This window comes from Macrobrachium rosenbergii, chromosome 15, assembly GCF_040412425.1.
Source record: "Macrobrachium rosenbergii isolate ZJJX-2024 chromosome 15, ASM4041242v1, whole genome shotgun sequence".
Classification (NCBI taxonomy): Eukaryota; Metazoa; Arthropoda; class Malacostraca; order Decapoda; family Palaemonidae; genus Macrobrachium; species Macrobrachium rosenbergii.
Genome location: NC_089755.1, coordinates 34300558 through 34318076, shown reverse-complemented (window position 1 = coordinate 34318076; position 17519 = coordinate 34300558). Strand labels below are relative to the sequence as shown.

At 34.0% G+C, this 17519-nt stretch overlaps 1 protein-coding gene across 2 annotated transcripts in view; it reads right to left on the bottom strand.

Annotated features, from left to right (window-relative positions):
- Positions 1–830: 830 nt before the first annotated feature.
- LOC136846536 (connectin-like) overlaps positions 831–17519 on the bottom strand; it is a 373381-nt gene continuing 356692 nt past the window's right edge. Inside the window, exons 6-7 of one of the 2 annotated variants that reach the window (XM_067117395.1) lie at positions 4358–4540; positions 831–1799 (exon numbers count right to left, since the gene is read on the bottom strand). In XM_067117395.1, the coding sequence (XP_066973496.1) occupies positions 1372–1799; positions 4358–4540 (611 nt within the window). In that variant the 3' untranslated portion in view covers positions 831–1371. The remainder of the gene's footprint in view (positions 1800–4357; positions 4541–17519) is intronic. The other variant, XM_067117396.1, reaches the window with a different exon arrangement.

Below are 17519 nucleotides of genomic sequence, written 5' to 3'. Positions count from 1 at the left end.
CAATTCCTCTAAGACGCTGATCAAATAGACTTGAGAAAAAATTAAAACAGATAAATGGAACCAAGGAACAAATAACCTCAGGAAAACGTTGTACCAATTTTGCTGGAGAGGCGAAAGAGCATATTCAAGATAAATTTAAGATAAAAGATATCTTATAGAAAGCCTTGTTGATAGAAAATCTATTCGTTGTTTAGAGAGGAAAGCGGTAGTCTTTGACAGTTAATTTTTATATATATAAATATGTATAACTATTTATACATTACTGATTCATAAAGTTCTGTATAGGTAGATATAGATATGAATATATATATATAGGTATACAAAACTACGGGAAATTTTGGTTACTCATCATTGACATTATATTTTGTGTATGAGTCCGCTCTTCGGCATTTGTGAATAATAATAATAATAATAATAATAATAATAATAATAATAATAATAATAATAATAATAATAATAATAAAATAATAATAATAATAATAATTAAAACTAAAAATTACAGTTATGAGATTTAATAATAATACATTAATAACCTCAAAACCAATATGTTCAAAGTATTTCACGAAAACAGTACAATTTTCCTTTGTAACTGATATATTGAAATTTCAGTCTAAAACCGATCTATATTAAATTCTCTGATAAACTAGACATCAGTAAAGACACCTTTTATCACTTTAATATAAAAATCCTAATAACAAATTTGAATAAATTCTAATTTAACGATGAAAATAATCAAAGTATTCTCTTTCACCTCTGAGGGATATATATATGTATATATATATATATATATATATATATATATATATATATATATATATATATATATATATATATATATATATAGGTTTACATAGAACGTAACGTTCTGAAGTTACACATGACTATTTTTTTTAATGTCTCCTTCTTGAGTTAGTGTCTAAAACAACACCAGTAAAACTGCAAAGTCTGAAAGTCTGAAATGCATTGTCTAAAACAAGACTGAAATAAGAAAAGCCCAAAACTAGAAGCTCGTGAAAAGTCTCATTTTTTTAAAATAGAAAATATTCAAATGGAATCAGCTGTAGAAAAAGCACATTTCTATTATCTACCATTTTATGTATTTACAAATTTACCTCCCGTACTCTAACAAGATAGAGTAAAAATTGAATACAACACAAAAAGTATTATCTGGGTTCAATAAAAAAAAAATTGTGCACGTACCATTTTCTGGATAAATGGGAAAGTGAGATTTCTATACCAGTCAAATAAAGATCCTTTCTTTCCAAGCTGATAAACAAGCTAACCACATTCTCTGATAAAAAGAGAAAAAAATGTGAGGAAACGAAAGAAAACCCTCTCTTAGTACCCTAAGCACTATACCCAGCAGGCGACTCAATGCTGGGCCATGACGAGTGCCAGGGTAAGGGTCAAGACGCTCATGGCAGGGGTCAGAGCGTAAGAGTCACTCTTGTTGTTATCGTAGGCTCGAGACTCCTCCTGCACGGGGGCAGGTGCCACCACGATGACCTTCTCGTGCTGGGGCTCCGCCGTGACCTCCAAGGGCTCCATCGGGCGGTCATTCTGCGCCTTGTTCCTTTCGACCTTCTTGCGTCCGCGGGCTCTGCCCCTCTTCCTTTCCAGCGTCGCCTCTGTCGTCTTCTCTTCCATCTGTGGCACCGACGTCTCTTCCAGGACTGCTTCCTCTTCCAGCTGTTCCTTCGCCTTCTCTTCCTCGCAGTCTGGGTCCTCCGTCTGCAGCCATCGCATCGTGGGATCTGGAAGCTCCGACTCGTGCAAAGCGAACAACTTCATCATGGGGCCTGCGGGCAGGAATTTATCTTTTATTCAACGGAAGCAAAAGCAAATTGGCATAAGGGTTTCGGTTCATATTTATTCTAAAGTAAGAAACTAAATAAAACGAAACTTTGAATGTTTTTTTATTTACATATTTTAATTATAAGTCTTGGATGCCCAAGTGCATCGTGGTCAGTCCAACGATTAACTTTTAAATTTCTTATCAAAATATTTTTATTCCTAAATACTTTTTGATGCAATACATTTTTATTCAATTGATGATGTTCACTTCCAACCCTGTATTTTCTCACTTAGCTATGGTCTACCTTCAAGGGGGCTACCTTAGTTAACAGCTTACTTACTCAAGGCGTTCTAGAGTCTCATAGTTACCCTCTGCCGCTTGCATGTGACGCCTAAGGTCTGCTGCAATTCTTTTAGGGCAAGAGGATGGGGTGAACTATCTCTCTGTCTTCAACAGCCATTACTGCAACTGGGTTATATTTACTATATTTTCAGCAAAAACACTCAAGCAATTAAGTCACCGGCCATCATCAAAACTAGGAAGGATTTCAATAAGTGTAAGTGGTAAGCGATCAAAAAACGAAGTTACGGTGAACGAACATCCAAGACAAATCCTAAAGAAAATAAAGACTAGTAGTGCATTCTGTACATTAGCATTTATGGGCTGTTAAATCAACCTTAATGGCTACCTCACAGCATGTCAGATAGAGAGAGAGAGAGAGAGAGAGAGAGAGAGAGAGAGAGAGAGAGAGAGAGAGGCTATACTTTAAAGCGTCACGGGAAAAGACGTCATAATTATGTACCCAATTCTATCAAATCCATGAACCTGTGAATCCCGTCAGAGAGAGAGAGAGAGAGAGAGAGAGAGAGAGAGAGAGAGAGGCTATACTTTAAACTATGACGGGAAAAGACATCACAATTATGTACACAATTCTATCAAGTTCCATGGACCTGAATCCCGTCAGATGCACACACACAGATATATATATATATATACATATATATATATATATATATATATATATATATATATATATATATATATATATATATATATATATATATATATATATATATATATATATATATATATATATATATATATATATATATATATATAGAGAGAGAGAGAGAGAGAGAGAGAGAGAGAGAGAGCTATACTTTAAAGCGTAACGGGAAAAGACGTCATAATTATGTACCCAATTCTATCAAATCCATGACCCTGTGAATCCCGTCAGAAGGAGAGAGAGAGAGAGAGAGAGAGAGAGAGAGAGAGAGAGAGAGAGAGAGGTGGCGGACTGATCTGGCGTAAAGCAAGAACGGGCCGAACTCAATCTCTCCCCAGATAATCGAGTCTCATTTAATGCACTTTTTAGTGCCGTGGGCAGCGGAGCGTGCGCAAACGAAGACGAATGGATAAATGAGTGTAAGGATATTTCAGGACGCAAATCATGCTGGAGAAGTGAAGCTAGAAATATGCAAAAGCATGAAAGGGCTGCGAAGAGGAAGGCTCAAATACCAGAAGAGGAATGGTGTAGAGTATGAGGGAATGGTAAACAGAGTACGGTAAACAGAGGACTCATTGAAATCGGAAAAAGAAAAAAAAAACATAGGGCAACCTGAGAACAATACAAAGGAAGGCCATATTAAATCTGAGAGAAGAAAGGTTAAAAAAGGCTAGAGGAGAGAGAGGACTCAAAACGGATAAAAAAAAAAATCACGATATAGGTTTTGTCAAAATGAGGACTGATTATTTCTAAAATGAGACTGCATAAGTATGAGGCAAAGATAACATTATCAAATTATAATTTCCATATAATCCTGTCTGTCTCTGTATTTACTGTAACCAGTATAATTTTTTTTTCAAAGACGGGGCCACGTATTAAAAATTTGTTCCAGGAAATGAATTGGGTCAAACTGAATATATCGGAAGAAATTTTCAAGATTCAATTAGAAAAATCAGGCACCAAAACAGGGCACTGGAAATAACATGTTATCTTTAATTCAACCAAATTAAGCCTTCAGCAGGTTAAAGACCACTGCAGTAAGATTTTTTTTGTTAATGCATGCAAAGACAGAAAAATGTTTTATTAGAAAAATTCTGTCAAATATATCAGTCAAAGTATTATGTTTCAAAAGATTGCCACAAGTTTAAATTGTATATTGTCTAAAACACCCAATCTGCTTTATGCTTTCCATAACAAAAGCAATTCTGAGGATCACAAATTCACAGAGGAATAGTGTACGTTCCTAGACTTAACAGAAAGCAAAATAGTCTTTTGACTAAAATAGAAACAGAAATATGAATAAATCTAGCTCATTTCAAGCAAATCTATTTATAAAAAACAGCAAAACTTCTAGAGTAAAACACTATTCTAACTAACAGGTAATGTAACAAGAATTACGTACTTTCAAAGAGACAACAGCAACCAAAATAAGTGATCAAACTAAAAAACAAAATATAAGTAGAATAACTCTATTAGCTTTCGAGTAAACTAAAAGAAATAGAACGATAATGGCTAAGAAACAAATAGAAGTAAACACGCGAACAGAATCGACTCACCGATACCCAAAGTGGTCGTTTCGTAGACTGGCGTGACGGTCTCCCCTTCCAGCCTGGGAGGGAGCGTTCCAATCTCCAGGTAGCAAATGAGGGATTCAAGGTTCCTGCGCACTGGCTTGCTCTTCGTGGTGTTCCTCAGGGTGAACATCCAGCTCAGTCTGTTGTCGCAGCGGAAGTTGTTTCCTGCAGGAGGGAAGAATGAGGTTTGAATAGAAAGGGAAGATGAAGTTGAACGCCTTTAGGATATGCAAATACAATGGCTAACCGGTAGTGAAGTCTTCATAACTTCTCGTTTGCATAATTTTTTTGGATGGGTTTTTCATTGAAAACCTTGAATGAAGAAACTCTTCGTGCTAGAAATCAAAGTTTTTGGAAGTACAGTAATCCAGCACACTCTGTCACCATGCTATATTTAAGAGCATTACACATACCTTTATTTATGCTTGTATGTACATATCTGCATATAATCAAAGGAACATAAACCTATACATACAAAATTTAGGCCTGTATATATCCGTAGTATCAACATGGTCATTTATAAAAGATTATGCTTGATGACGAAAGATAAATTAATGTACTGTATATTGAAGCTGTCAAAGTTTCTTCGCGGTTTACTTCTTGTTCCCTACATGTAAAATCTAATTTGAAATGCATGCAAGAGCGCACACATTTTACATACATATACATACATACATACATACATATATACACACATTGTATACATACATATATATATATAATATATATATATATATATATACATATATATATATATATAAAATATAAAATTGTGTACGCGTGTGTATGTGTACATATAAATGTATGTATGTATGTATATACGCAGTATTTGCACGCCTGTGAACAAACACACACGATACGTATACCCCCGTGAATTTCACAGTAACTGACCCACAGCACAAATTAATGCCCGTAATTCGTCCAAAGGAAAACTGACAGGCGGTGAGGCTGAAATCAATTAAACGACGTGGGCAAAAGCCAGTGATTTTTATCCAACATTTACTGGCGGCAGTAAGATGAAAACTACAAGGAATATCTGAGAGTTTTGCTTTGGTGCTGCACCGTCGTAATAAAACCAGAATCATTTCAGCGGAAGGGAATATAAACTTCACAGGTGGCTCAGTTCTCACAGATTTTATACATACGTTTTGAAAAATCAGATACCATTTCAGAGGAAAATGGGGATGTTTAGAAGATAAAAGACGAGTTGGCATTTTTGTACAGGGAAAAGAGACAAGAGCTAGCAGTCGAAATCTTAATATATCGTACAAACTTAAAGTCATTGGATTAATGGAATTTTAATTCCAATTCACAAGTAAATCAGAGTTCCAACCTTCCTAACCTTGCCAAACGAATCGACTAGGTTTGATCTGATTTCCTAACTTTACGTAGGCAGTCTCTAAAATATTCAAACTACTAGAAACAAGAATTTTGAAAATCTACGAAAAACAATAAAAAAACCCAGCTGACTGAAAACGGAGTCCATGAATTATAAAATATAATTTTAAAATTTTTATTTTATGTGCTCAGGTAATTCAAATTCAATGCAATTTTTACTTAAAACTTGTATTACATAGATCAAAACTGAACAAAAATGTCGAAATTAATATACCAAATTCCCTGAATATGCCAAGATGAAAAAGTGGTCATTCATACAACGACACATTTTAGTACATTTTGGTGTACTTGATTTATTCATAAGATTTATTAGAGTAAGAGTAAAACGACTGTTAACTAAAACAGTAGTTTTATCATTTACTGACTGTCCAAGGTCAATGGACATGATCGTCAATATAATAATAATAATAATAATAATAATAATAATAATAATGATAATAATAATGACTTTTGATTCAACACTTAAGAGGGAGAATGTGTCAGAGACTGTTGTCCTAATTTTCTCTGGAGCCACCCTGTTTTTATGGAAACGTCATCATAAAAATAATTAATTAAAAGTCTTTCATTGTTAACCAAGCTTTAATTTACATATCTATATGCAATTATTTTCCCCATGTCAAAACGTTGATCTTATCTATATTCATGGAAATCACCGATGCAATTTGACGTCCAGAATACGAGTAACGAAAAGAATTTCTTTATAAAAACGATAATTTGAACAGTGGTGTTTTAACTGGATTAGACTCAGTTATTGAAAATGCCTTCATATATCATAATCATTATCAAGCCATTTCATCATTACCTCAGTAGTTAGTGGGTGAAAACAGCAGTTAATGCTATATAGTTTTACGTGGAGCCACCCTATTTCATGGCAGAAAAAATCCAGTTTCTAAAAACATCCATGATAAGATGTTGACTCGCACCTTACTCACAGCTATAAGAAACATCACCCGGTGGTTTTAAGAAGCCAGTCGGAAAAGGCGCCGCTTGGCCGGGTGCCTCTATTTCTGGCCCCTGAGCCAATTTCCCGACTTTAAACAAGGCCCATAAAATAAACAATAAGGCTGCTAAGATCCCCCTCATGCCTTGCCATGCAGTGAATGATGAAGGCTGTACGAAGAGGGATTATCTTACATCATTTTTCATCACACTCGCAAGAGAGGGAATACGTGATATAAGGGAGTGGATAGAAAAAGAGAGAAAATGTAATTAAATGGTAGACTTGTCTTTCACTGACATTAAGAAGGGCTGTATTTGGTAATAAGACAGCAGTGGAAAATAATTAAAATTAGATGCGTTTATTTACTCAACTGATATAAAGTATGAAACAAACTGAGATATCTTCGCTTATCTTACTGACTGGCTTTTGAATTGAAAATAGTAAGGGGAACACCTCTTTCGCAAAACTATTTTTAATTGATATATATATATATAAACAATTTTGATTATATATATATATATATATATATATATATATATATATATATATATATATAATATAATATATATATATATATATATATATATAACAATTTTGATTATGTATATATATATATATATATATACATATATATATATATATATATGCATGTACATACTTACATACATACACATAACCTCTAACAACCCATAACGCAAAGGACCTCTCCGAAACTGCGCCATTCACCTCTTTCCAGTGTTTAATCTTTAACAAATCTCCACTCATCCTCAGCCCCCTTTCTCACAGTTCTCATCCAAGTAGGTCTGGGTCTTCATCCCTTTTGGTGTCCACAGGAGCCCACGGGACAATATTCTCCCAGCGGTTGTGAGAAGGACATGTCCAAGCCATCTTCACTTGCTTTCATCATTATCTCATCTACACATCGGACTTCCATAATTTCTCACTCTATCCTGCCGTCTTATTCATAATACTTATCTTAAAGCTTCACTCTCAAGTCCACAAAATCTTTAGGATATTGCTTCACTGGTATACCATGATTCAGGTCCGTTTAACAATACAGATCGAACTTGACTTACGTATAACATCGCCATTTTGTTTTCATTAGCAGCCTATGAGAAGACAAACAGCAAAGGTGAAATGACATTTCTTTGTATCATCCCACTATTTACTTCAGATTCACACGACAAGAACATATCATCATTAACTTTGCATTTACTTTGTTCATTGATAACTTCAATAAGATTTACACACACAAATATACAGAAAGCACACACACACATATATATACACATAAATAAACGCACATCCTCTTACGTAAAACGTATATATATATATTCACAGACACATCAGGTAGTATCTAGTGTTTACCCATTATTTACAACTCACGCAGATACATGTTATTCCAGGGATTATCCAACCCCATAACTCGCTCTTGCTGTGAATAACAGGATAGGATCTTTGTCAGGTAAAAGAGAATAGAGAGAAAAAAGCTATTTTCATCCCGGAATTATCACACACAGAAATCCCCCTTTGACAAAGGCTTGCAAAAAAAAAAAAAAAAAAAAAGTTTAGAGACATTAAGACATACGTACGGTACTAGGTGTTTAGTGGGGATTTTGTTTCTGCATTTATTAATGAAGTTTTATTATACATTATGTTTAATGATGGGAATTAGGGGAATTATAAAAAAAAGTATTTTACATAAACCTACTATCAGGAGCAAATATGAGTGGAAACAAGAAACATTCCTTAATAAAAGAGATTATAACAATTTTTCGAAAACCCCACACACAAAAAATAACAAGAATTATGTATATACCCGATTTGAAGGAAGCTATTTATTGTTAATCCTTAAATAAATAAAACCCAGCTTGTAACAGAATTTACTGAGACTTAAAGAAGATTCTGGAGGCTTAATTCTAGCTCCAGCGTTTCACAATGTTTATACGTAAAAAATATAAGTAAATTTTTTACGACAATCAGTATTCTGAATTTCGAAAAAAATTACGTATTCTCTTACGAAATTTTCAGTTGGTGAAACTAAAATTTATAGTCTAGGGTTGAAGGATGCAAGAAGGAAAAGAGTAGACATTATTCCGGATGGACCCGCTGCGAAGGTTGGGGGTGTTGGGGGGACAGCTTACAGTGTGCCTAATGCAGGTACTGTAGACGGTACTTTTAATTTTCATCCGTTACTCATGAACTCTTTCCACCCAGCTGTTCAACTATCTTAATTTCACCTTAATTAATCTGCCTTCAACTTTTCTTTTAAGAATAAATTTTCGGCCGATCACTACTTGAGTCTAGAAATAATAATAATAATAATAATAATAATAATAATAATAATAATAATAATAATAATAATAATAATAATAATAATGAGAAGAACACCAAGGGAATCTGTAATGCAATGCAAATGAATGAAAAGAACACAGTAAAGTGCATCTATTATAAGTTGCAAATGAATCTTCTCGTCTTGCCTTCATCTACAGCATCTCTGCATCGCAGCTGCAAAAATCTTTCACCACTGGTGATCACCTTTTGACAGTCGATCGAACTCGGCATTATTAAAAAATTTTGTTGTTGTTGTTCTGTAGTCAAACCAATCATGTCAAGGCGGGTCACAGGAGGTTTCTCCCGGACTATATCGTTCGCAGTTGAGAACATTTTGGTCATTTTACCCAGAAGGAAACCGCCGCACTTGAACCTAAAACTTCAGCGGTAAAGGCGGATTAAGCACTCTGATGGAGTGTTCGCTCCGTGTTTATCCCGGATTCTCTTTGTTTTCATTTCCTCTGAATGCGACCTCGAGTAACCTTTGCGTGTGTCTGTTTGTGTGTGCTGATATAGACCGAAAAGGAATTATTTGTATATATATATTGAGATTATATATATATATATATATATAAAATATATATATATATATATATATATAAAATATATATATATATATATATATATATATATATATATATATATATATATATATACATACATACATATATTATATATATATATATATATATATATATTATATTATATTATATTATATATATATATATATATATATATATATATATATATATATATATATATATATATATATATATATATATATATGTGTGTGTGTGTACTACACACACACACACACACACACACACACACACACACACTACTTTAAGATCTAAAACGATGGAGCCTATCAAAGAAATAGAAAGGAAAGGTATGGTTGACCTCTACCAAGTATACGGATGTAGAGATTTGATAAGAGATAACCTTTTATAGTTTTTTAATTTCACTACCTATCCCAGAATAATACTGCCGCCTCCAAGCTCCCTAAAAGCAAAGTTGATCTTATTGAAAGGTTTTATCGGATATTGAGGTCACGTCTTTATAGGTTTGAAATCTAGCTTGTATGATTAGGATTTAACTCGTGTCATTATAAAGCCATAAAATTAATTTGGCCATAAAATTAATTTGATCTTTCATCTTCGTCTATGTATAACAGCGTTTTGTACAGTATATGTGCACTGTCATTCACTCGACTCACTCTGTTAAAGAAAGTACTCCCAGACGCGTTCTTTCTGCTCCAGCCATGGAAGAAGCGGAAAAAAATAGATTTAATTGTTTGTAAAACAAGTCACTTTTAATACTCATTATATGCTAAATCTATTTTTCCTTTTTAAATGTTTAAAATAAAATACTTGTGCTTACTCTGTAAGTCATCATTAACTTTTCTCAACAAGGCAGAAAAATATACAGATACAAAATATGATATTTTACAAAGTTTTGAAATGATTGCGTTAAATGCACGAATGAATAAAATACAAAGAGAACAATTCTTTAAGTAGAAATTATTTTTTTATAGGGTCTGAAAGTAGTTTCTTTTGTGGAAGTTATCTGAGAGAGAGAGAGAGAGAGAGAGAGAGAGAGAGAGAGAGAGAGAGAGAGAGAGAGAGATCAGTTCATTACTGATCAGTCCAAGATACAACAAATTCACATCAGAATCCATTTAGGTATTGAGTAAATGTTTTCAAATATCGTTTGATTATCATTTACCGATGATGATAAGGGAAAAAATGGAGAAGATGGCAAAAGAGGAAAAAAAAAAAAAGAGATGGAGAAGCAGTTAAAGATTAATAAGGAATAGGGTGAAATTATGACGAAGACCAATAGAAAGAAGAGAAGAATGAACAGAAAGGAACAGAATACAAGAGAAGGGGAAGAAAAGAAAGTAAAATAGAGGAATAGAATAATAAAGTGGAGGAAGCGAAAAGAGAATACGCTGGGAAAGAAGTGAAAAAACGAATAGGAAGGAAAAAATGAGAGTGAAAGGAATAGAGAGGAAGCATGGGGAGTAAATAAACACGCAAAACATGCAAAGTGTCAGCAGCAAGCAATCGAGTTTTCTGTACAGGCGCTGGCGTATAAACAAGGCCACCACTGGCCGTAGATCTATCTTTCGGTATAATGATGTATGAGCCACAGGCCCAAGAAACTTTAACCACAGTGGTGGCCTATCTATATCTGTTGCCAAGCACGTTTTGGCTAACTTTTAACTAAATAAAATAAAAACCACTGACGCCAGAGGGCTGCAATTTGGTATGTTTGATGATTGGAGGGTGGATAATCAATATCACAATTTGCAGCCCTCTAGCCTCAGTAATTTTTAAGATCTGAGGGAGGACAGAAAAAGTGCGGGCAGAATAAAGTGCGGGCGAACAGACAAAGCCGGCACAATAGTTTTCTTTTACAGAAAAAAAAAGCACAACAATCAGTTAATCGGCGAAGGGAGGAATACGATGAAGCAAAACAAGAAAGGAGAAGAAATCAGAAATAAGAATAAAAGCGAAATAAAGATAAAGAAATAATAAGAAAAACATAACAATGAAATAAACGTCCCGCAAGATTTGCAGCATCTACAACGAGCAACGTATCCGATTCCGTCCTCGACGCGTCCGAACGACTAAGACTTAAGCCTGGTTGGGGGGGGCCTTGGTTATTTTACCCTATCCCCCCCAACAACACCCCCTCTAGCCAGAACAACGGTAATCTGATTAGCTCTGACGAAAGACATGTCACAGATGATAAATACTTTTGAGCCGGCGATTCTATCTTCCTCTGATATTCTCCCCGACGAGGGTACGACATATTCTTTTTCTCCTAATGATGAGGAGTTGGGAAATTGCGGAGTGATGTGAGTCATATCTTTGTATCGAGAGTCATATTTATTGCTAATAATAATGATCATAATAATTATAATGAGAGGAATCAGATTTATTCGAATTGCAATAATGAGGAGGGGTGAAGTGTGGATGATTTGATTACTATTACTTCTACGACTATAACCAACCACAAGATAATAATAATATAATAATAATAATAATAATAATAATAATAATAATAATAATAATAATAATAATAATAATAATAATGATTTTTACTAAGTATGATAAAAATAATTTATTATTATTATAATTATTATTATTATCATTATTCTACTGAATGGGATATAATAATAATAATAATAATATGACGACGAAAAAGAAAAAGAAAAATCCTTATAAGCTTAAAGAATGCAAACAAATGATAAGAATAAAGAAGACAAATGGAAGAAGGGAATTAGAATCAGAAAAAAAACTGCCGACGAGAATAGGGACATTTCTGCAACTCCACTTCCGGGATACGGCATAAGGTAGGTCGACCGCATTGCAACTGCAAATGCAATTTACCTAACATTTATCACGTCGGAGTTCCAATGCGCTTCACAGATATGTTGAATAAATGAAGAAGATGATGCCAACATTCTTGTGTGCCTTCTATATTCGGTGCACGTATATAAAAACAAGTAATGTATATATATATATATATATATATATATATATATATATATATATATATATATATATATATATATATATTTGTTTTTAATGAATGTTTTTAGACGCACCGCTGTATTCTTTACTATGAACACACTTTTATGCTGGTATATAACCACGTATTTGATGGAAAATCTTTCTCTACGGATGAGAATAACTGGAATGATTTCTGAAGCAAAAACGGCAAGTAGATAGACGGAAAAGATACAGATAATAATAATGAAACGAAATATTGAAATGGGAGACAGTTGGCATAAATCATGGAAAAACTTAAGGAAGTGTGAGTAATAATAATTACAAATCTAAACGATAAAGAGATAATGAAAGTAAGAAAGATAAATATAAAAATGAGAGACAGTTCTAGTCAAGCACGGCCAAAGTAAACGCAAAATAAATAAAAAATAAAAGAGGAACTCTTTAATTTCCTTCATTAAAGCACAAATGCATTTCTCGGACATTAGCCTTTTCGCCTGTATTTTCGTCTGCACGTAATGTCATTCAGAATTTCTCATTAAACTCATTTTTTCAAATAAATTCTAGAGAGTTTTACTTCATAAAAACTCCCCAAAATTAATATATGAGCTTTTTAAAATACTTCTGCCTCATATATCTACGGGTAGCTCGAATACAATAAAATACAAAATTCTTTTCCACGTAATCTTCACTTTTGTAATATTTTTTTTACCATATCCTTATTTTTTTTAGATAAGATTGCAAATAAAGATTTTGAAGCACAGAGGGACCATCGTATTTTTTAAACTTCTGTTACTCGAGGCAAAAATTCTTTCGACAAAAAAAAGTAAAGAAAAAACTTTTAATGATGAAAAAGTTAAGGGAACTTATGATACCTGTGGAATTTTTCCTTGGATTTTCCCTCAACAGACTAGTATTTTCCATCTTCCATTTCTCTTTTTGTTTTGCGTTTGTTTTTTTTTTTTACTTCTGCATCTTCGTCCATCTCAAGGATTTTTGTTTTGTTGTTTTTTCACTCAGTTTTCACTCGTCTCATGCCTGAAGTGTGACTATAGAAGTATATTCCGATAAGTCACTGCCATAGGTCACTATCATAGGTGATTTACTGTTTGATTGTAATCGTCATACCGTATTTCTGTTTTACAGACTTTCATCATATTTTTTTCATGCTGTTAACTTCTTCTTTGTTATTTATTCCTGTATTACTCACGTTGTTCCACTCACTTGTGTGCGGCGCTCGATACGTCTCTCCCGATTACGGGAAAAATGATCCGATAATCATCTTTCTATATCTACGACGACTCACCGCCTGCGATTACATGCGAAGATAGCCAAATACCTTTCCGGTTTATTAATTCAGTTGATAAGCTATAATTTAAATTATCATTACCGTTTTCTCTGAGCATATTCGTACAGGCGTCTACGTATATCAATTCATTCATGGTCTGATGGTCAACAGCCTCACATTACGCAGAAAGTGCGTATGTAAAACGGCAGCCTACATGCATTATACAGATACGTAAGATATGATACATGTGCATACAAAATAAACAAATGATTGACACGTAGGAAATGACAGACAGATTATCTCGTTCATTTCTGCACCATTTATTCACGCATTACGTAACATCCGCAAGGCTCGCATATGCAATATAATTTATAACCTACACGTACATAGGGATGACTAAATACGCATGCGTCAACTTGGAAGGTCTGGAATCTCCACACCATAAACAAATTATTCGATTACTCTCTCAATCTCTCCCTTCTTATTTTATCATTTTCACTCATAATCAAATAGAGGCTCCCCTACACACAGGCAGAGAGAGAGAGAGAGAGAGAGAGAGAGAGAGAGAGAGAGAGAGAGAGAGAGAGAGAGAGTTTTATCATTTTCGTTCACAACCTAATAAGGGCTTCCCTATGCACAGAAAAGAGAGAGAGAGAGAGAGAGAGAGAAGAGAGAGAGAGAGAGAGAGAGAGAGAGAGAGAGAGAGAGAAGAAATTAGTAAAACGATAGAGGCGAACCGACCTGGGAACGCCAAAATAGTTCTTGCAGTGCTTTCTTCTTTTCAGTGTCCCGGAATGGCACGTGAAACTGACAAGCCCCTTTTTTTTTTCAGGGCAAGGTAAGGGGAGATTTCTCTCGACCCCTTTTCTGCTGGAAATGCCAAAAGTGATTATGAGGTCATTTCCATTTCTGTTTATCTGCGACTTTGTTTTTGTCCTGCAGTTTTTTTTTTTTTTTTTTTGGCAGTTTGGATTTATAAAGTAGTTTTTTTAATTTTTTAATTACAATCTTAAGTTATTTTTCACAAACTGTTAAGAAATATTTTGAGACAATTTTCACATATTCATTATCACGTTTTGTATAGTCATGCTGAACCTAGATTATATTTTATTCAAGCATTTTTCGCCATGGAGCTTTTTTTATATAATTTTTTTATTATTTTTAATCTCCTTGCGCTGTGCGATGTCCCCGTTTTCGTTAATAAAGCATTTCTTCTTATCAAGATTATCAGATTTCATAAAAAAAGAATCGGAGATAATCCACACAACACAAAACCATCAGCTGGAAAGCTAAAGTATATTCCACCATTTTCCCTTGAAACGAGGAGAGACTGGGAAAATAATATCTTGCATGACTGGCTGATTTCGAGTCAATTCCCGATTTACGAAAGGGAAAGGGTTACCACGATATTATAAAAACAATGATAGACTCTGCTTCGACGTTTGGAGTAAATTAATGAAAGCAAACTGTTCATCAATGAATTTAGCAATTATCCATTTATCTTATTTTAAACGTTAGTATATAATCCTAATGATCAAATACCAGAAGTCAAATCTTGTTTATCCACAGAAGAGAGATCACCATAAAAACTTATCTCACAAAGGTCGACCTTTATTTGAGTGAAACAAATAATACTGGAACATTACCTTAAATTCATTGACGATATTCAGCATTTACAACATAACTCGCTCTCTCTCTCTCCCCTTTCATCAATAATGCATCGGTGCTGACCGTACCCAGGCTGCTATTGACAGTATAAACTGTTGCACAAAGGCGGAGCTTGAATAATACCATATTGTTGCCGTTCTGTTCACTTTGTAGATATCTCTACGCGTATTGTACTGTTTTCTTTGAGCAGTGATGGAGGAACTTCTGTAAGTTGCTCAATTAAGCTGTGTCAATTTAGGTCGAGTGGTTAGACGACGCTAATGAGATACAACTTATGCGTTGGATCGAGAGAGAGAGAGAGAGAGAGAGAGAGAGAGAGAGAGAGAGAGAGAGAGAGAGAGAGAGAGAAAGAGAGCATGCTACCAATACTTCAAAGTCTCAGCGTAAAACCACTGAGAAAAGACAGAAAAGTTCTATTTTGTTATTGAATCTTTAAGAATCAACTGGCCTCTTGAGATTATATTTAAAACTTATTCATGGGACAGATGTAAATACAATTTCTTTCGCAGAACATAGTTATAATTATCAAATCAGCCGTTCCTGAAACCTGCAACAGACCATGTGAGCCGTGTGCAGGAAGCCAACTGAGCGAGTAAACTAAAGCCTATCAAGAATATAGCCTAATACTTGAATATTTCTAAGACACCCGAAAACCAAAGCCTCATTTTTAGACCATCTTAACTTGACTTTATCTAAACTTTAGCATTAGCCACATAAGTGCTAAGTCTTCTCACTTCAAAAGGCAAAAGGCAGCTAAGTAACCTTGTGTAAGCCAAACTTTCTAGGCAATTGGTAGAATTTCCAGCCTGAACAATCATTGTTTGTTAAGAGGTAATCATGAGAAGCATATGGACGTAAACTAAATATAGATTAATTATGAAGAAAAAAAAAAAGAATAAAATTTCCTTATTTTACCTTAATAACTTACATTTCCATTTTTAGAATGATTGTATAACTAATTTTCTGCGGATAATGTACCTCAAATATTGATGATACACGAAAAATAAAAGTCGACTTCATAACAGAAGATACCATGCAGTAAATTACTTTCAAAAAATACCTCATATGATAAAAAATATAGTGGGAGGTAGAGAATAATAAAACACATGAAGCCAAACCATCTACAGTATATATATCAAGATTTCTTTACTTATATGTATTTTTTATTTTTTTCCCTCTAGCGGGATGACTCAAGAGGTGCAGGCCTTCCGGTTTGTCAGCAAGTGTACATGAATGAGGTCGTTAGCCCCATGCCTTTCTTCACCCTAGTTACAATCTACCACAGTCTTCTATCTATCACTATATATATATATATATATATATATATATATATATATATATATATATGTATATATGTATATATACATACACATATAATATATATATATATATATATATATATATATATATATATATATATATATATTTATATATATATATTCTTTGACAGATAGCGAAAGCAATAGAGCGAGCTAAAGTTCATAGATTTCCCTAGCTAAAGATTCCATATCAAAGCCACGCCACGCATATATTTCATATTCATGGGACGGGGGTCGGACGGGAGGGGTGGGAGAGAGAAAAATAATGACCTTGTTTATGCATGCTGGTGGAGGTCGCTTCTAACAGTGATAAGTCAAGGGATGAATGTGATAACAACAACTTGGGAATAACTGAAATACAGTGATTAATAAATGCTATATATATATATATATATCTATATATATATATATATATATATATATATATATAATGTAGATATATATATATATATACCTTTTCCTCTTCGTAAGGATGGCTTCAAAAAGGGCTACCCTTCTGTTAACGGGGTGCGGTTGCCAGTTTCCCTCACCAGGACTCGAACCTACGCCTATTTGGGATGGTACTTGGGTGACATGAGACGTGTTACCTCTGGCAGCAAATATTCAAGACAGCCGCGTGGATAAGGTCACTGTCACCCCAGCACCATCCCAAATAGGGATACTCTCGGAACTTGGTTAA